The sequence below is a fragment of the Papio anubis genome, chromosome 2 (genome assembly GCF_008728515.1).
Source record: "Papio anubis isolate 15944 chromosome 2, Panubis1.0, whole genome shotgun sequence".
NCBI lineage: Eukaryota > Metazoa > Chordata > Mammalia > Primates > Cercopithecidae > Papio > Papio anubis.
The window spans coordinates 81,345,777-81,368,267 of NC_044977.1; the positions used below are offsets into that span (position 1 = coordinate 81,345,777).

The 22,491-nt window shown below is 35.9% G+C and overlaps 1 protein-coding gene across 3 annotated transcripts in view; it reads left to right on the forward strand.

Moving 5' to 3' along the window:
• The window catches only part of LOC101008453 (uncharacterized protein C3orf67 homolog), a 175,360-nt gene that overhangs the window by 132,746 nt on the left and 20,123 nt on the right, over positions 1 to 22,491 (forward strand). For 2 of the 3 annotated variants that reach the window (XM_031663224.1, XM_031663225.1), the window contains exon 6: positions 11,347 to 11,503. In XM_031663224.1, coding sequence (XP_031519084.1) covers positions 11,347 to 11,503 — 157 coding nt within the window. Of the gene's footprint in view, positions 1 to 11,346; positions 11,504 to 12,469; positions 12,647 to 22,491 lie in introns of all 3 variants that reach the window. The other variant, XR_004182147.1, reaches the window with a different exon arrangement.

The window sequence follows — 22,491 nt, forward strand, 5'->3', positions numbered from 1 at the left end:
CTCACCCATTCAATATGCCATCTCTAGGGGCCTTCCTGGTGTTGATGTGGTATTGGTCCCAGTTCTCTGTTTTTGCCAAAGCATTCTTCACTTCTTTCTACCCCTTAGGAACTAGTAGATATTTTGTTGGCAGACCTCTAAACAGCATTCTGAAAGCATTTCAGCTAGCATTTATATATCAGGAAATTTCATGTAAAATTCCTAATTTCAGACCTTCCTTGAAAAAGGTCAGATTTTTCAACATTGAACCTGCCTTATCGCACACAAGCACTCGGTGGGAGCTCAGTAGTAATGGCACACTTCTAAGAAGGTGCAAGCTCTCCTGTGAAGTTGAATCCTGTTTACTCATAAGATATGCAGGTGGACTCATACCCTTCTTGCTTCACTCATTTCGGTTTTCTGCCTGGGCCTTCTAGGTGTTCATTGGCAACCCTTGATTTACAGGATAAATGCCAAATGGTCCACTTTGCCTTGGTTTTTTAGCTAAGTCCTTTAGGTAGCCAGAGGCTGCAAATAAAGTTAATATTCTTCTAGCCACAGCAAAATGAATATTTAATATAGGCCACTTTCTGTCCCAAATGGCTTTAAATGTTCCTTTCAAATAAAAATTTTTATATTTCATGTTATTTTTAGCTGTGAAGAGTCACTTTAATATTTAAGTTATAATAATTTATGCTTTTAACTTGGGTTTTCAATGGCAAGAACAATTTTAAAAATTAAAAACTATCAGATTAAATAGTAGAAGTACCCACTTAGTTGAGACTCACTGGAATCAATCTTACTTCTTTAATGTAATTTCAATTAGTTGATGCTGGTGTCAGATGAACATCAATGTCTCGCTACCAAAGTATGTATTAATGTACAGTAAGTTTAATTCCATTTGAATAAGAAGTTCAATTATGAGATATCACTCAGCATAAATCATTCATTGGAGATATAACAATGTGCTATGATAAATTATAATGCCAGAGTCTTTTAGTAACCTCTAGAATTAAGATACACAGTGTTTGTCATTTAAATGGATAAAATTACTCTTTAGGAACTATTCCATCTAGAACCACAACTCTGATGGAATATTTTATAGCTTTTATTACAAACTGGAAGTCTGGTATAATATTTTTAAAACTTCCCCTCATCGATCATTTTTCCCATAGAACCAATGATTTGGAAGTTTGAGGTTTTTAATAGTGTTTAATTTCTTGAGTGTCATTGATTGAGAAGGGAATGGAGGAGGCAGATTTATTCAGACAAAAGGTCATTTAGAAATACGTACAAGATACAATTACAGAATGTCTCTTAATGATATCATTCTAACCTAGAATTCATTGTAATGTTGATGGTACGTGATTGAGAGATTTTTAATGTTTTCATCTCATTTATGTGAATATTATTATTTTTTCTTCTTCTTCTTCTTCTTCTTCTTTTCTTCTTTTTTTTTTTTAATGGAGTCTCACTCACTCTGTTGCCCAGTCTGGAGTGCAGTGGCACGATCTCGGCTCACTGCAACCTCTACCTCTCGGGTTCAAACAATTCTCCTGCCTCAGCCTCCTGAGTAACTGGGACTATAGGTGGCCTCCATCACATCTGGCTAATTTTTGTATTTTTAGGAGAGACAGGGTTTCACCATGTTAGGCAGGCTGGTCTCGAACTCCTGACCTCAAATAATCCACCTGCCTCAGCCTCCCAAAGTGCTGGGATTACAGGTATGAGCTGCTGTGCCTGGCCTGAATATTATTTTAAATATCTTTTTTCTTTCCCTACTTACTCAGTCTAATATGGGTATTGAAGAAATCTGGGGAAAGGAGAACTGTCTTATGCCTTCTTATGCTGGTCCTGAATGGTTAAGTAGGCACAACTAATTCAAAATAAGTTTATTCTGGAAAACAGATGATTACCTAGCTTTAGCTTTGGGTCACTCCATTTTCAAAATGCTTAAATTGGCAGAATGCTGTTGGATTAACATGTGGCCTCTGGAGCTAGATTCTATGGGTTCAGATTCTGGTTCTGTCACTTCCTGACTATAGGCCCTTGAGCAAATCAGTTGATCTCTCTGATTTAGTTTCCTCAACAGTTAGACAGTGCAATAATAGAACTTGCTTAATAGACCAGTTGTTAGGATTAAGTAGGTTATGACTTAAAACAGTGCCATACTCATAGTAAGTGCTCAGTCTGTTAGCTGATGTTGTTATTATTTTACTATTTTCTATTGACATGAATCCATGTTTATTAACTTGTAAATATGGTATCATCATAAATCTCTGAACTTACAGTTTATTTTAATTAACAAATATTAATTGAGTTCCTGCTGTGGGCCAAGTTCTGTGCCAGATGATTTGAATCCAAAGGTGAATGGAACATGGTCTTTCTTCTTGATGAGATTATAATGTGGCAGAAAAGGCAAACATGTAAATAATTATTGATAATGGGCTATGATAAGCACCAAACTAGTCTTGTGGGATAAGTACTACTGGAGGAAAATATCAGACTTTTCTACAGGAAATATGGCACTGGCATCTGAATCTGGGAAGAGCCTTGGACTGCTTCCACTTATGGTGGAAGCGGGAGGGGAGCTAGCCTGTGCACAGATAGTGAGAGCTGAAATAAGAGAGACAGAAAGAGAAAGAGGAGGCATTGTCAGGCTTTTTTCATCAACCAGTTCTCATGAGAACTAAGAGTGAGAACTCATTCACTTCCTTGAGAATGTCACCAAGCCATACATGAGGGATCTGCCTCCATGACCCAAACACCCCCACCAGGCCCCATCTCTAACATTGGGTACCAACTTTCAACATGAGACTTGGTGGAGCCAAATAAGCCATATCCAAACCATAGCAATAACTAATCAGCCAATTGAGGAGGTTAACGGAATGCTAAAAAAAAATGTTTTTAATCCAAAAGATGGTAGAATTAGAGAACTGAACAAAGAACAGATGGAACCAACTGAAAACAAAAAGCAAGATAGTAGCCTTCAACTCAAACATATCAAAGTCATTACATTAAGTAGAAATGGACTAAATGCTCCATTTGAAAGGCAGAGATTGTTAGGTTGATTAAAAGCAAGAGACAATTGCATGCTGTTTATAAAAAGTGCACATTAAATCTAAAGACACAGGTTACAAATAAAAAGATGAAAGTAAGATGATATACCATGCAAATACTAATCATAAAAAAGCTAGAGTACCTATACTAACAGCAGACAAATTAGACTTCAGGACGAGGAACAGTATGTAATGAGGGATGTCTCACAATGATAAGGAGGTTAAATGATGAAGAAGATATAACAATCCTTAATGTGCACACATCTAATAACAGAGCTTCAAAATGCATGAAGCAAAAACTAACAAAACTAAACACAGAATGGTAAATATGCAAGTGTAGCTGGAAATTTCAAGACTCCTTGCCCAGAAATTGACAATCACTAAAGATAAAGACTTGAAAAACACTACCAATTTGACCTATTTGACATTTGTAGAACATCTGACAACTGCAGAATACACATAATTTTCAAGTGCACATGAGACATTCACCAAAATGCATGATATGTTAGGCCATATTTAACAAATTTAAAAGATTGAAATCATATATATAGTATGCCCTGTGCTATAAGGGAATTAAATTATATATCAATAAAAAAAGATAATTGGATAATCCCCAAGCACTTTGAAATAAAGTAACATACTTCTAAGTAATCTATATGTAAAAAAATTAGAATATTAGAAAATAATATAGCTGATTTTAAATGATAATGAAAATAAAGCATACCAAAATGTGTGGGATGTATCTGAAGCAGTCACTGCCTAAAGAGAAATTTATAGCTTTTAATGATTATATTCAAAAAGAAAAAAGACTTAAAATTAATTATATAAGCGTCTAAGAAAGGTAGAAAAACAAGCAAATTAAACTGATGTGTACAGAAAGCTAGAAGTAATTAAAAGAATAATTCAATGAAATAAAAAATAGGTGATGGAGAAATTAATGAAACCAAAAATTGATTATTTGAAATTATTAATAAAAGTGATAAATCACTAGCTAGACTGATCAAGAAAAAAAAGACAAAACATACACATTGCCAATATCAAGTATGAAAGTGGGTAAAAAGGAAACGAAAGGAATATTATGAACAATTTTATGCCAATGAATTTGACAACTTAGATAAGTGGGAAAATTCTTTTAAAGACACGAATAGCTAAAATTGATACTAGAAGAAATAGAAAATGTGGATAGCCTTATATCTATTTTTAGAAAGTGAATTTGAAAATCATTCCGAAAAAGAAAATCCAGGTCCAGATTGCTTTACAGATAATTCTTCTAAAATTTAAGGAGTAATAATACCACTTTAAAACTCTTTTCTCAAATAATAAATAAGGAGGAACATTTCCCAACTTATACATGAGGCCAGTATAATTGATATAAAATCAGACAAAGATATTAAAAGTTCTCAAAAGAGCTATAAATCAGTATCCCTCATGAACGTGGATGTATGACTCCTTAACACCATGATCCAGTGGCATTTATTCCAGGATTTCAAGGTTGGTCTTGATTTGAAAATCAATATAATTTATCATATTAGCAGAATAAAGGAGGAAAATCATAAAATTATCTCAATAGATGCAGAAAAATTATTTGAACAAATTTATGAGCCATTTATGATAAATATTTACATTAAACTAGGAATAGAAGGAAACTTCTTGAACTTGGTAAAGGGCCTTTGTGAAAAGCCTACAACTAAATCACACTTGTGATAAAATATTGACTGCTTACTCCCTAAGATGAGAAACAAGGCAAGACTATCCACCGTGGCTGGGCATGGTGGCTCATGCCTGTATTCCCAACAATTTGAGAGGCTGAGACAGGAGGATTGTTTGAGCCCAGGAGTTCAAGACCAGCCTGGATGACATATGCAGACCCCCATCTCTACAGATAATTTTTTTAAATTAACCAGGCATGTTGGCTTATGCCTGTAGTCCCAACTGTTTGGGCTGAGGTGGGAGGATCACCTGAGCCTGGGAAGCAGAGGCTGCGGTCAGCCTCCACTGGCAGTGATCATGTCACTACACTCCAGCCTAGGCCACAGAGCAAAACCCTGTCTCAAAAAAAAAAAAAAGAATATTCACCCTAACCACTTGTATTCAGCATTGTATTAGAGGACTAGAGGACCCAGCCTGTGCAGTAAGACAATTAAAAAATTAAAAATAGAAAGATTGGAAAGGAAAATGCAAAACTTTCTTTGCAAACAATGTGATCATTTATGTAAACAATTCTAAGGAGTCTATAAAAACAAAACAACCTACTAGAGTAAATGAGTTTAGCAGAGTCACAGCATGTTAGGTAGGTCAATATACCAAAATCAGTTGTATTTCTATACAGTAGCAATAAACAATTAAAATTTTCAGGTTTTAAAGATATTTTCAATATCATTAAAACTCTGAATACTCATGAATAAACTCAACAATATATATGTATATAGGTCTTTACACTGAAAACTGTAGAACTACTGAGAGAAGTCGGAGAAGACCTGCATAAATGGAGAGAGATACTGTGTTCATGGATTGCAAGACTGTATTTGTTAAGATGGCAGTGCTCTCTATATTGATCTGTAGATTCAATCTAATTCCAGTTGAAATCTCAGCAGGCTGTTTTTGCAGAAATTAACAGACCAATTCTAAAATTTATATGGAAAGTCAAAAGACTTAGAATATATCAAAACAATTTCCAAAAAGTACTTATACCTCATGATTTCAAGGCTTGGTTTAAAGCCCAAGTAATTAAGACACTGTGGTATTGGCACAGATACCAATAACAACAGTTTTATTCATAATAGCCAAAACCTTTAAATAATCTAACTGTTCAAAACAGAAGAATGAGCAAATTGTGGTGTATTCACCAAGTTGAGTACAACTCAGCAAAATAAGAAAAAACTACCAATATACACAACACTGATGAGCCTTAAATATTATGCTGAATGAAAGATGCCATTTACTATGATTCCATTTATATAAAGTTACAGAACAAACACAAATAATCTAAGGTGAAAGAAATCAATGGTTGCCCCTACAAGAGGTGAGTTCTGGTATTATTTGGGAAGCTGCACAGGATCTATCTGGGGTGATTAAAACATCCTGTATCTTGATGGGATGTGGTATGCAGGTGTATGATATGGTCAAAACTAATTGATTTCTATCCTTAACATCTGTGCATTTCATAGTATGAAAGCCAGAAAGATTTTGTGGTTGACATTTATTGAGCACAAATGATGTACCAGGTACTATTATAAGTGTTTGCATGTACTTAAACATTTAATCCAAACAACTCTGTGAGGAACATGTGTTATTATCACCATTTTATAAATGAGGAAAAGGAGGCTCAGAGAGGTTTAGTAACTGGGAACATTATATAACTAGTAAGTGGTGAGGCAGGCTGGTATCCAAATCCAGACAGTGTGGCTCCAGAGCCCAGACTCTTGCATCCCTGGGAAGAATATATTTCAAAGGAGTTGCAGTATGGTTTAACTAGAGGCAGTTTCCAAACAGATTTTTAAAAAATAGACTGTGTGACTTGATAATTAAAATAATGTCCAGTTCAAAATTTAAAAAGTGAATGACTTCAGAATAATGAAGTTAAGTCTCAAAATGTAGCCTTATGAGTGGATTCAGAACAGAGGAGAGGCAGGTTTTTGAAGGAAAAAGAGTTAAAGGACCATTAGGATGTTGAACAGGATGTTAGAAGATGAGATGAACCTGGTTCCAGCTTTTTTCAGGAGTGTGAATAGAGGATGGTGTGGGTGCATCTGTAGGAGTGACAGGAATGTCCAGGGAGTGATTGAATGAAGACTGGTAAAGCTAAAAGGGTAGTAGAGCCTGTCTTTGCAATGCCTTGGGCTTCAAAGATGATAGAATTCCAAGTCAGAAATGCACACCCTCTCCCACTGCCTCCCAGCCCCTTGGCCTCAAAATAGAGGGCTGTAGAAGCACAAATGAACACCATAAGTGAACTTCAACTCCAGAGTTGAAGGAGAAGTAATATCTCAGAAAAAAAGCTCTGTTTCACTGACGGTAACGTGTCTAAGACTCTTAGAAAAATGCAGAGAATGTAAGTACTTTTCATAAATAAGAATTTTAGGGGGCACGGTGAAAGTGGCTTGAGGATGAAACTATGATTTCAATAAGAGATAGTTTGCTCCATGTGGGTAGGAATTGGGAGGTACACACGGATTGCTGAACAGGTATTGTGACAATACTTCTGCAAGAAACTTGCCCTTTCTTGGTTCAGCCAAGAGCAAGGTCTGGCAGCTCTGTCAGCCCCAGCTTTCCTTCCTCTCCTCCCCTCTTTCCGTAGAAGGACTTGTCATGATTTGCTTTTCCTAGGAAAATGTTTTTAATACATTAGTAATAGGTAATTGCTTCTTCTAACCTTGTAAATATAAAATTACAATTTCAATCTCTGCTTATATCACTTATTAAACACAATAGAGATGAATAAGGTCATTGTAGGCTGATTTTCTATCGAGAAATTATAACTAAATTGAAAAATTATTTTTAAAGCCACAAGAATAAACATCATAAGACCCTGGTCTCTACATACCATTATGGGAGTGAGAAAACAGAATGAGGTTCTACAACTCTGTGAAGTGATGTACTTTAGGATTGCCAGGGTATGAAATTGTGGTTTCTTGTTTGTCATTTCCTTTTGGAAGGACAGTGCTGGCTAGAACTGTGCATTGTTAGTAACACAGGCTTTTTCTGCACTGACAAATGTAACTAATTTCTTGAGATCTTTTCTATAGTAATGGCAGAGAATAGGAGCATAGGGAATCAAAAATACACTCCCAAGGATTTATTATTTGATGCACTAGAACTTGTGGGGTATATGTGTGTGTGTGTGTGTGTGTGTGTGTGTGTGTGTGTGTGTGTGTTCACAGAATTTGCACTCCTTTCAACAGTATAATAAAGCCATATTCCAAACATGAGTTAGTAAAAACTAGAAATTCATGCTTTGAATCATTCTGTCACCCTTTGCTAGTCAACTCCTTTATGCAAAATTCCATGTCGGAAATAAATAGCAGAAACTTACTTATTAATCCAAGCAACATACTAAATAGAACTGTCTTTTCTCTTTCAGATTTCTCTCTTCCTTGGCATACTTCTTATGCATCAGAAGGACCAATAATTATGGACATTTTAGATCAAGTTATTTCTTGCTGGACTAGAGTTGTACATAGGAATATAGTAATTAGAGATCAAGAAAGATGTCAAAAAGGGATTTTTAAGAGTGAATATCATCAAGAATAATGAAAATAATATTTTATAAAGTTCAGCTGTAATTCAAATAATCTACCTGTTGGTAGTAGAGAGTTTATACACTTTTCCAATACTTCAGAAAATATATCACAGCATTTATATGAACAATGAGTTATTTGTTGAAGCATATGAAAATTGGAAGCTTTATCAGTATCAGCTAAACCAAAAAATAATTTCTGCTCCCTCTAACCAAGGGGGATTTGTGAAAGTTATTTCCATCTTTTTTAGAAACCACCCCCATCTGTATTCCCAGGAAATTGATTCATTCAATAAAGTTATCAGTTCCCAGACATTTATTTGTTGAATGACTATAAAATGAAAGATTGAGTGTATGTGTGTAAGCATGCACACATACACTCAATGCCCACACTCAGTGCACATACACACACATCTTCATGTGTTCATACACACACACACACACATATGCGTACCCTTATTTGTTTAGTACATTCCATGAAGCATGAACCCAGGTTGAAAGAATAAAAGGAGCATGACCATGATGGATAAGAAAAGTGTATAGTGGGTAAGGATCTGGTTTCTTAGGACTCAGAGTTTTTGAAGGAGGTTGGAACTGACTCCCAAGCAGAACTGGCAGTGTAGCCAGCTGGAGATGGTCTAAATAGATAATAAAGGGGCAGGACCCTGAGAAGAAATGCCCAGCATGTCATGTCCATGCCACGCTGGGCCTGAAAAATATATTTGTTGTTCAAAACCAAACTCAGATGTCACCTCCTAGTCTTTCCTAGATGGGAAGACTTAGAGTCAAAGAAAATAAAGCAGATAATTTTTAAAAACAATGGTTAACTGTAAAGATATTTTTAAAGTTGTATAAGGAAGGAAAAGGTAATCATGGAGAGCCACTTGGCTCAGTTGTATACAGTATTTACATAGTCACAAAAAAGAAAACACAGAATATGGACTTTAAGGGAAAAAATGAGAGCAAATGAGAAACAAATAATTATCCAGGGAGGATGAAGTAGCGGAAGCAGGGTATTAGCTAGCTAAGTCTTATCTACCATATTAGGAAGTCAGTAGATAGTGTCTAAAATTGATGAATCAAGAGGCATTACTTTAAAATACAAAGGGAAGAAACAGTTAAATGAGTCGACGGTGTGATTAGATGAGGGTAAGGTGACAAAGAACTGTATTTTGTATGAAACTTTTGGTGCTATCTGGCTTATATTTGCATATAATACCATAATACAATTTTTTAAATGTTTTTTTCAAATAAGGCTTTCCTAAACCTCCCCACATCCCCACCATGAGCCCCCTCTGTAGTAACTGTATTAGGTAGATACCACATGTGTGCCTTCCTTCCCAGACTGGAAGGACCGTCTTATTTATGTCTGTACCCCTGGAGCCAAGCCCAGAGTCTAACGCGTGATAGGTACTCAGCATGTGTGGGGAAGAATGGGCCACTGGAACTGCTGACTGATGAACCAGCTGAATGGTTAGGATTGGGGCATGATAAGAAGTCTTTTAGGACTAGGAACCACATTTATACAACAATAATAATGCTAATATAATAATAAGGTTAATAATTATCATTGGATATCTAGAAACCCCAACACATCCATCCCCTATAACCTGCATTTCACCAAGCCACAGCGTTCCACTCTGTGGCGTATCTACTGGATTTGTCCCTTATACTCTACTTCCTACATCAGCTTCCTAGCCAGCCCTCCTTACTTCGTGTTTAGATGACTGACAGGGACCGGGCTAGTCTTTCTGTGCCTTGGTGCTCTCCATTCTGCCTCCTTTCCCCGACCAACCCCATCTCCCACCTCAAAATATTCCTGCATCATGGTTTGTCCAAACTTCTCAACACTCTGCTTTTGCACATTCTTTTGTAAAGAACCACAATGATGCTTTACCCTATCCAGATGCTCTGAAACCTGGCCTCATTGGGCCATCTTACATTACTTTATTCCTCTCCAGTGTTCAACATTCTGCCAGTCAAGCCAATCACACTATTACTTTACTCTCAGTCTACCTGCTGCCTTTGCTGACACCAGGCTCCTTTCTCCACAAAGACCAGAGCATGGCCACAGCCTGCAAATGTAATTTTACTGTTGAGACATCTACGCAGAAAATACTCTTCATATATTTAATAAATAATGTATTTTGGTCTCTTTTACTTTTTCTACTGTGGAAACAACCTAAGGTTCACCTCCATATTAAAATCAGCATTCCTAGATAGATAAGATTTGTCTTTAAAATATATATATACACACACACACACACAGGACCTTATGTAAACTTTGCTTCTAAGCAAATAATGGAAGAGCCCAATATTTTAAAAGAAACACATAAAATATTAATACTACTTTTCATTTCAAAAATTATTGTTCTGGCTTTTGTCCTATAGTCTTAAATATGTCTTCATTTCTTGCTAAATGATTTTTTTTTCATTTTCTTTAACCATTTAGAAAATTCGTTTGATGAAGTATTGAGGGGCCTAATTGTTTAATGGGCTGAAATTAGTCCCTAAAAGAGTACTTTGAAAACTGGCAAATACCAGGCATAATTACAAATTCTTTAGAAGAATCTATTTCTGTACAATAGGTTAATTGGTTATAAGTAGACATTACTGACCACAATTTAAACCCAGCTTCTAATTTCATCTGTGCCTTTTTCAACAAATATGAGTGGCTAATTGTGATCAAATGAGTCCCCTTGAAGGAACAATTGGCTACTTATCTCTGATTTTCAAGATGTAAGTGGTCTAACACACCTGCAGTTAGCTTCCTGCTGGCATACTTGCCTACAGATAGAGAGTTCTTTCCCAAAGTTTTCATAGTGTTGTCTCATGATGGGAATTCTGTAGTCTGATGACCAATGGATAATTTAGAATTATGGTGATTTCTTTGGAAACAGCAGGTCAGTTTTTAAGCCAAAACAGAGATGAATCTACCTAAAGGGGAAAATTAGTTTGGGGCCTGCTGATCAAGATGACTGCCTCAACTCTCTGAATGTCTGCATATAGATGGCTTGTTCATTTATGTGATAATGAAAGGTACTTACTCTTCTTTGCATCTCTCTATTTTAGTGGTGCAATCTATGCATTGACTTGGTGGCATTCACCAGTGAAATATTCAAGGGGGCAGTTTTCCAGTCATTGGATGGAATTGTCGTCTCAGCTAACTGTAAGCTACGAAAGATCTTCACCTTAAAATCAAAGCCTCAAGACACTGCTGATAAAGATGGTATGTTCAGGTTACTATCAAGATTTTTTAATTCTCTGATGTATTTTTAAAATTAACCATACCTTTGGGATAGTATGAGTTTGTGGTAGCAGTTTGATTTTATGTCTGCTAAAGTAAATTTGTCCACAGCCATGCTGATTTCTTTGTTCTGGATCAAATGTTTATTTTTACTATAGCTGAATGTCACAAAAAATGTATTAATCTTTTCTTTGTGGTTGTTTTCTTTTTTCTTTATGGTAACACTTGCTATCTGTCTTAGGCTCCTTAGTTACAAACAACATAATCCTCTTTGGGTAGTTGAAAAAGAAAATGAATTTATTTAAGGAAATTAGACAGTTCATAGAATCTCAAGGATATTTAGAGAGTCAGCTTAGAGCCTATAGCCAAGAAGAATCCAGCCTCTACCGCAAGACTTATCTAAGGACAACCCCATCCACTTGCCACCCCCACCCACTGCCAGGAGCTACTGCAGCTATACAGAGACTCCATAAGTCACATCATAATGCTGGGCTATAAGTTCCATAATTTCTGTTACAGCAGTCCTGGAAAGTAGGATGTTTTCTTCCCTGTCACCCTTATCAGAAGTAGATATTTTTTCTTCATGTTTGTCGCCACTGAAAACGTTTGGTGTGGCTATTTCTGATCTGTGGAGTCTAGGTTGCATGCTACAAGGGAGGCAGGCAAAGCAACGTCTGATTCCTGACTAAGGAGGCAGGACTCATTGTGTAGGAAAATCACCAAATTAGGAAGGGTGTGCAAAAGATGTTGGGCATCCAAAAATCCCTGTCCATTATGCTGTCTTATTACTCTGTGTACATTTCAGGAAGTCATTTGGGAGAAATCATATTAATTTTCTAGTGATCAAGTTAAAATGGAAAAAGAGTTGAGTTATTCCTCATATTTCTAGAGAGACTAGAAATATTTACACTAATTGTTCATAATTTGATTTATAAATATACTCTGCAGGTAACTCAGCTCCCTGGAATTCATAAGGTAGCACACCATACTGCTAAGATGACTTTAAACAACCAAAAGTATTGAAAGAATACTGATGCCTCCTTTTGATTTTCATCTGGGATTATTATTTGTTAAATCAATTCTTCAAGAAGTCCAGGAAGCAGGGCTGCCTATAAGATGTCAAAGGTGATTACTTAGAAGTTTCTATCTAGACTTTGGATTAGTGCTCCATCTGGGCGAGTGCCTGAGAAATCTTGATATGGCTCACTCTGTGGAACAGGACACTGTGCCTATAAATTTCATTTGATAATAAGTCACAGCAGTGTATTAACAGCTCTCCAAAGAGATCACACACCACAGTGTGGCTGTTCATCTTATGTACCACTTACAGACTATACGAGAAAGTGAAATATTTCATTTTTTTAAATGGCACCCAGCGAATAAGAAGCCTCAAAATTTTTAGAAACATTTGTGCAGTGTACATCAGATCATAGAAGGTGAATCATAACTGATTAATATTTTAAAATAAATGTTAAAAAAAAAGTGGATCAAACATAGCAAAGTAAATTCATGTTTCAATCTCCTATCCTTCCTCAAGCCCCACTAAAATTATAAGACAGGAATGAAAAAGGCACAAATCCACCAGAATAAAGAATATAGGAGGGGAAACAATAACAGACTAGAGACATTTGTAAATTTTATAACATTAAGCAATGACTTAGAAGAGCAAAGAGAGCTGAAACCTTTAGGCTTATAGAGAGGTTTGCCAAGGAGTTTCAGAGAGGCTCAAGAATTTGCAGCTTTACATACTGGCAAAGGCAGGCTAAGGATGAGGGCTGAAAACAGGGAGATTGGCCAAAATTCTGTATAGGTTGCTATAGGAGGACCCCAGGTTCCTGCTCTAACTCCATATAACCAACCCACAGGAGATTTAGTCTCTGGAGAAACTGAATCAGAGAACTTCTGAACATGGGTGCATCAGGCACTTGATATCAAAATTAGCAAGAAGGAAATGGATATGATAGGGAAAATCTATGTTTTTTTTCAGAGTTAAGAAAAGATACTGCATCTATAAAATAAGAATAATGTGTTTTTGTTTTACTTCAATAAACATTTTATTGAGGTGTATTGTAAGTGTTACTATATTATAAATTTTATATATATATAGAAACATGCAGAACATAAGTGTACAACTTGAGGTCTTACCACAAAGTGGACACATTTCTGTAACCACCACCCAGACCAAGCATTACAAGCATCCTACAAGCCTGCTTATGTCTGCTCCCAATCATCACTTTCTCCCTTCTTCTAAGAGATAACCTCTATACTGACTTCTAACAGATTAATATTACCTATCTTTTACATTTATAGAAATGGAGTCACATAGTACATATGTCATGTATACATTCTTGTACTAAACACTGTTTGTGAGATTCATTTATGTTGTGGCACATAACAGTAATTTTCTGATTTTCAGTATTGTATAGTATGCTATTGAATGGTTATACCTTATTTTATTTATCCATTTTCAGCTGTTATGAATAATGGTGTTAGAAGCATTCTTCTATTCTCTTGGGGCATGCATGTAGGCATTTATCTCAGAGCAGAATGAATGCATACTTCAGCATTCTTAATTTCAGTTACTTTATTTTTTGATTCTAGAATTTGCATTTGATTCTTTTTTATGGTTCCCATTCATAAGATGGAGTTCTACATCTTGTTAACAAATTTCTCAAATATGTTAATCAAAGTTACTTTAAAGCATTTAGCTCACAACTCCAATATTTGGATCTATATGTAGGCCTAGTTCTGTTATCTGTTTATTTTTCCCTTGGTCTTGTCTCTTGGTATGCCTAATAAGTTTTGAGTGAATGATGGACATTGGGTATCAAAAACTTAGGAAATATTTTGAGGCTCTAGATGGTGTTTTCTTCCTCTGAAGATATAAAATCAAAAAATAAGAGAAATAAGAGCAAAAGACTGAAAATAGGATGGAAATGCTAACAATATTAGGTATTAGTCCAGGGAGTTCACCATCAGAGTAAAAGGATTCCAGAAAGAGAGACTAGATGAAACAGATAAATGTAAGATTTCCCAAAATTCAAGGACAGATAATTTCAGATTGACATAGCTCATCACATGTCAGAACAACTAATGAAAAAGACTCACCACTGTGAAATTTTAGAACAGGAAAGATAAAGAGAAGATCCTTTAAGCTTCCACAATTGAAAAAAAAAATACAATTTATGTACAAAGAATTGGGAATAAGAATGTTATCTAACTTCTTAATAGCAACATTAGATGATACAAGACCTTGAAACTCTACCTTTAAAAATCTAAGGAAAAATTATTATCAACCTAAAGTTCTGTATACATCCAGTCTATCAATCAAATGATGCAGAATGAAGATACAAGGCCTCAAAAACTTATTTACATCGTTTCTCAGAAAATATCTCGAAGATATTCTCCACAAAAATGAATGAGTAGGTGAAGAAAAAGAAGTATATAGGAATCAAGAAACAGAAAATTTCATCCAGGAGAAAAGCAAAGAGAGAATCTGCTCCAAAAAAGTCTTAATAGCAAATACATGGAATCAACCCAAATGCCCATCAGTAATAGACTGGATAAAGAAAATGTGGTACACATACACCAGGGAATAATGCTATGCAGCCATAAAAAGGAATGAGATCATGTCCTTTGCAGGGACGTGGATGAAGCTGGAAGCCATCATCCTCAGCAAACTAACACAGGAACAGAAAACCAAACACAGCATGTTCTCACTCATAAGTGGGAGCTGAACAATGAAAACACATGGACACAGGGAGGGGAATGACACACAGGGGCCTGTTGGGGAATAGGGGACAAGAGGAGGGAGAACTTTGTTACAGGTCCCAAGTATGCATAAAGGATTAGATGGCCAAACCTGTCCAGTTAAGAGTTTTATTTAGTTGCTCCTTTATCATGTGGTCTCTCCTTTGGTAAGCTCTCTCCCAGGAAAAATAGCTAATGCATGCTGGGCTTAATACTTAGGTGATGAGTTGATAGATGCAACCAACCACCATGGCACATGTTTACCTATGTAACAAATCTGCACATCCTGTGCATGTACCCCAGAACTTTAAATTAAATTAAGTTTAATTTAATTTAAAACAAAAAAGTAAAGTCTTTAAGAAAAAAAAGCAAAGGGATTTCTAGAATTAAGCTCAAAAGAATTCAAAGGATGACTCTTGGACAGCACATCTAGAGGCAGACTGTCCAGAGTTTAGCAGAAAAATGGAAACTTTCAGGAGAAAAGTCTCCAGGAAAAAAATGTATCACATAGAGTATGATGTGTTTGAACATGAAGAATAAAATTGATTGTGATATTGTAGTGCTAATGGAGGATTTAGAAATAATTAATGTTAGAAATGTAGAAAACCTACAACAAAACAAAACAATAATCAACATCAAGGAAAACAAAAAGTTGTACAAGAGAAGAAATATCGTAATATTTCATGTAGCTCAGATGTGCACAACTTTTTTTTAAGTAGACTTTATTTTTTTAGCAGTTTTAGGCTCACAGCAAAATGAAGCAGACAGTATAGAGTTTTCCTCATGTCCCTTGTCCCCACACACGTGCAGCCTTCCCCACTGTGAACATGAATACCAGAATGGTACATATGTTACAATTGATGAACCTACGTTGAGACATCATTATCATCCAAAGTCTATAGTTTACATTAGAATTCATTATTGGTACTATACGTTCTTTGGGTTCTTGCAAATATGTAAAGACCTATGTCTAGTACTATAGTATCATACAGAATAGGTTCACTGCCCTAAAGGTCTTCTGTGTTCCAGCTATTTCTTTATTTCTTCCCCCAACCCCTGGCAACCACTCATCTTTTAAAATTGTCTCCCTAATTTTCCTTCTCCAGAATGTCATAGTTAAAATTACATAGTATGTAGCCTTTTCAGGTTGGTTTCTTTCACTTAGTAATATGCATTTAAGGTTCCTCCATGTCTGTTAATAGCATCATAGCTCAATTCTTTTTAGCATTGGATAATATTCCATTGTATACATGTACCACAGTTTATTCATCCGTTTACCTATTGAAAGACATCTTCATTGCTTCCAGGCTTTTGCAATTATGAATAAAGCTGTTATAAACATTTTTGTGTAGGTTTTTTTGTGGACACACTTTTCAACTCATTTAGATATACCAAGGAATGTGATTGCTGGATTGTGTGGTAACAGCATGTTTAGTTTTGTAAGAAACTTGCAAACTGTCTTCCAAAGTGGCTGTACCATATTGCATTTCCCCCAGCAGTGAATACGAGTTCCTGTTACTCCACATTCTCACCAGCATTTAGTGTTGTCACTGTTTTGGATATTTCACCATTCTATTATGTGTGTAGTATAAACTTTTTAGTATGATCTTAGTAATGTAAAACACTGAATAAGAATTTATCCAAAAATTATGAAAAATCATATTAGAAGGATGAGAGGAGGGAAGGAAAATGGGGTGGTGGCTTAAGAATGGTGAATCTTCTGTTTTTCAAAATTGAAGTCAGAGGTATTATCCAAAACTGATAGCTGAAAAAATGTCAGTACAAGGCTACTATTTATAAGTATGGAAATAAACACTGGAAGATTTAGAAGATGTAACTGAAAGGCTTGAAAATACTTGCCTCTGCATTGCAAGACTTCGGGATAAGGGAGGTGTAAGGGCAGCCTTAGGTGAAAGGTAACAGTGATTTTTTTCTTGTAATTTTGTAGTACCACTGGAGCTTTTAAATAATATAGATGTATTATTATGTTTAAAAATTAATTTTATTAAAAGTGAATGGATAATCCGTAAGGGAGTCTAAGAACAAGCATTGGCGTGATTTCTTTCAGGTGTTTGGAAGGCCTGAAAAGAAACCTTATGAATGTAGCCTCTCAGATTGCCTGAAATGTTCTGAATAGACATAGGGAAGCACACTATGGTTCAAGTTGCTGTGGCGTATAACCCTGTATTCCTTTCATCTTAGCTGCCAGTACTTCACCTTATACACACCCTATCTTTATGCTTCAGCTTCCTCATCAGTAAAATGAGGATAATACTTATTCCTTGATTAGGTAAAACGCTATTATCGTATTTCCAGTGCAAACACAAAGTGTGTAAACCAAGTACATCTTAGAAAAGTTAAGTTAGTATTGTAGAGCCTAAGACATGACTTAATGTTCCCACACAGTCCATTGCTGTGATCCTGCAGCAACTTCGGTGGTTTTGTGTGAGTTCTGAACATCCCTGAGCTTTGCTTTCTCATTGATTACTATAAGGTTATTGTAGAGATCCAATTAAACACAAAAGTGGATGTGCATAAATGATAATGCAGTGTGCAGATGTTAAACATATATCTGTCTTCTATTCACCAGACACCAGGATGATGCAGCCCCTGCTTCCCTGCTCAGGGTCTGGCAAGAAACCTTACATGTAATAGTAGATTAAATTCCAATGGTAACTTCCCTGATGGGCTTACTTAACAGTAAGTGGAGAGTCTGGAGCACTTGCCCCTTACTTGAGACAGCCGTTTCATGAGGCACTTGGATTTCACAGACCTGTCAAGTTAAGAAAACCTTGACTACCATAGGTTGCTGACATATGAATTTGTCAAATTGGAAGATTAAAACACACAAACAAGAAAAACTACAGTTATTCTGATTGTTTCATTAAATAAAAGGACATTTACACAGACACACACACACACACACACGAGGCACAAAGTAGGAAGGTCTTAATTTAGGAATGGAGGCTGACATTTTCACCATAGACTAGTGAAAATGACTTCATGGGTTAGTATCTGTCCATAGCCACTGTTTGGGAGATACTGACCTAGGAAATTAACTTTCCAAACTGCATCTTGTTTTTTGCTTTTGTTTTTAAGACCAGGTCTCACTCCATTGCCCAGGCTGTAGTGCAATGGCATGATCATGGCTCACTGCAGCCTCAGCCTCCCTGGGCTCAAGCTGTCCTCCCACCTCAGCCTCCTGATTAGCTGGGACTACAGGTGTGTACCACCTGCCTAGCTAACTTTTTCTATTTTGGGTAGAGACAGGGCGTCACTATGTTGCCTAGGCTGGTCTTGAATTCCTAGACTCAAGTGATCCCTCCTTGGCCTCCCAAAGTGCTAGGATTACAAGGTGTGAGCCACTGCACCTAGCCCTATACTGCATCTTGAAGGAAAAGTATTAATAATTATTTTCCAACCAATGCAAATAGGAAAATGAGTAGAAAAAGCATTTCAGGCAGAGAAAAGGGCATATATATATAAAGTCATGGCATCATGAAAGGATCTCATATGCTCAAGGAACAAGTTCAGTATTGTGGCAGGGTGGAAGGTATAATACAATATTGCAACACTAGGCTGCATATTTAGGATGACATAAAGATGTAGAGCTCAGTTCCTATCTTCTGAGTTCTGTGTGTAATTATAGACATTAGAAAAGTTAATACAAGAGTTTATTATGAAGACAATTACACATAAAAGGACAAAGGATAACATAGTATAGGACAAATTGAGTGTCCTTGGTCAAGGAGGTGGGCAGTAGAAGTGATGCAATGATTGTGATAATGATGATAGTAGTGGAGATGGTGATGATGATGATTGTGGTGATGATTACAGCATTACTTCTTGATGTGACCTAGGCAGAGTTCTAAACACTGATAGATATGAACTTATTTAATGTTCATAACAACTCTGTGAGATGGGTGTTGCCATTTTCCCCATTTTATATATAGGAAAACTGAGGCATGGGGAGGTCAAGTAATGTGCACAATGTCACACAGTTCTTCAGTAGTACAGCCAGTACTTGAACCTTGCAGTAGGGTTCCTAGCTCATATTCCTGGTTATTTCAGTGTACTGTTTCTCATGTGCTGGTAGAAGAGAGATAAATTTAAAAAGGTAAGATACAAGAGATACCATAGAGTAAGAATGCCAAGATTTGGTGACTGGCTGTGTTGAGGGTGTCTATATTGCAATAAGTAACAGATATCTTTTTGTCTTTATTCTGCAAAGACTGATTAGTCTGTGTTGAGAACTTTATCATAGGAAACTTTTTAACCTATTTCTTAAATTCCACACTAGGATTTCATTTAAAAATATTGTATTAAGTGCTTACTTGAGCTCAGTACTTTATTGTCCTTGGATTGTTTAAACTGCTATCATTTCAGTCTAGAACTTCTTAAACTCACCCAAGTTAGGAGATTTTGCCTAATTCCTTTCTATTCTCTCTTTACACGGTGGGATATAATAGAAAGTGAATTTTTTGGAACCTTGCTTCAAGCAATTAATCAGTTTTCACTTTTCCAGAGAAATGACTTTTGCTGGACAAGTAGTAAAGCATACTGATTCGATTTACTTTATTACTTTTATGACTCTTGAGAAGACATGAGCTGCCATTTTTAGGCATTTGTATGACTGAATTATTGATGAACTCATATAATTTTTCTGTGTTTAAAATAAAAAATAGAATGCGTATGTAGATAGATAAGAGAAAGAGGAGAAAAACAAGGAGAGAAGAACAAGCAATGATAATATCTGTGTAGATTGTTAAGTAAAAGGAAGACAGAGGAGAGAAATGAGAAGAGAGAAGATCAAGTTATAATCTGTGAAGCAAGATATGCTACACCAATGATGATGATACAGGTCTCCTGACTCCCCAGTTCAGGGCTCTTTCTCAAATATTCTGTGCTCTATGTTCTATGTATTCTGTGTTCAGAAATGTGAGAAGAGAAAAATTAAAGGTATGATTTCAGACTAAGAGCCCCTGGAAGGCATAGACCCTGTATTTTCGTGTTTTTGTCTCTAGCAAAAGACCTAGCACTGGTAACTTATCATAAGTGTGTGATTAATTAATGAATTAAAAATTGGCTATTTATTTAACTATTCATCCATTCACTGTCTCTGTTCAATAAAACCTTTATTGAGTGTCAAGCAATGTGAAGAAAATTTATTCCTTCAAAGGCCACAGAGAATCTAGAAACACTGACATCTAGCCTTAATAGACTCACTGAACAGGGAGGGGCTTTAGAGATGCTCTAATCCAATGTCTTAATTAGACAGATAAAGAAAAGAAGTCCCATGGAAGTGAGGCATTTTGTGCTGCAGTCACACAAGATGGAATTCAAGACCAGGCCTCTGACTGTTCTTTCCTCAACAGTGCACAAGTTTACCTCCACCAATAATCAGAATGATTTTGTGGTTTTAGTATCTATTATTAGTTGTAATAATATTTGTTATTCTTATGTTGGGTGTTTCCTCACCTCTATTTTCATCTCCAAATCAGGTGAATGCACATCATACCCAAATCTCATTAGTTTAAGGCTCTATTTCTATACCTTCCTGTAATGGTGTTGAACTCAAAATGCCCTTTCCTAGCAAATCCCCTCAGAACAAGAAAGGGGGTATGGTCTTAGTATAACAGAGGTCCCAGCAGCCAATAGTAGAACCCACAAAAATGGGTCACGAATATCTGTATATCAAGACTCACAATTATTCTGATTAAAATATCTCTATATTTTAAAATTAAACATTTATAAAATATTATTTATAATAGAACCTCATCTCTCAGAAACTCTAAAAATAACAATTCCATTTACAATAGCATCCAAAATAATTAACTACCTAGGAATAAATGTAATGAAGAAGGAGAAAGTACACTGAAAACTACAAAACATTCCTGCAAGAAATTAAAGAAGACCTAAATACATAGAAAGACATCTTACATGCATGGATTGGAAGACTTAATATTGTTAAGATGTCAGTATTACCCAAAGCAATCTACAGATTCAATGCAATTTCTCTAAAAATTCCAGTGGCCTTTTTTGCAGAAATGGAAAAGCTGATCTGAAATTCATGTGGAATAGCAAGGGAACCCAAATAGCCAAAACAATCTTGAAAATAAAGATCAAAGTTGAAGGATTCACACTTCCCAATTTCAAAACTTACTGCAAAGCTACAGTAACCAAAACAATTTGGCTTTGGAATAAGGATTGACATATAGACCAACTGAATAAAACTGGGTCCAGAAACAAACTGATATGGTTTGGCTGTGTCCCCACCCAAATCTCATCTTGAATTGTAGTTCTCGTAATCCCCATGTATTGTGGGAGAGACCCGGAGAGAGGTAATTGAATCATGGCTGCAGTTACCCTCATGCTGTTCTTGTGATAGTGAGCTCTCATGAGATCAGATTGTTTTACAAGGGGCTTTCCCCTCGTTGGTCGGCACTTCTCTCTCCTGCTGCTTTATGAAGAAAGACATGTTTGCTTCCCCTTCTGCCATGACTGAAAGTTTTCTGAGGCCTTGCCAGCCATGCAGAACTGTGAGTCAATTAAACCTCTTTCCTTTATAAATTACTAAGTCTTGGATATTTCTTCACAGCAGCCTGAGAAGGAACTAATACACAAACCATATATTTGATTTCAAAATGGGCTATAAGACCATTTAATAGAGGGAAAATAGTCTCTTCAGCAAATGATTCTGTATATCCACATGCAAAAAAAATGAGGTGGACTCCTACCACATATCATATACAAAAATTAACTAAAAATGTTTCCATGATGTAAATGTAAGAGCTAAAACTATAAAACTCTTAGGGAAAAAGAGAGGTAAATCTTCATGACCTTGCATTGTCAATAGTATTAGATATGACACCAAAAGCACATCAACAAAGTTTTTAAAAATAGATAAATTGGACTTCATCAAAATATAAAACTTTTGTGTATCAAAGAACACTATCAAGAAAGGGAAGAGACAACCTACAGCATGTGAGAAGATATTTGCAAATCATATATCTGATACAATATGTGTCCTAGTTTATATATGAATACATAGAAAACATTCTAGTATATTCTAGTACCAAGAATATTGTCAGTCCATCCTCCATATCTGCAGGTTCCCCATTCACAGATTTTCAACCAACTGTACATGAAAAATATTCAGGAAAAAAAAATAAAAATAACAATATAACAATAAAAGTAATACAAATAAACAGTATGTATAA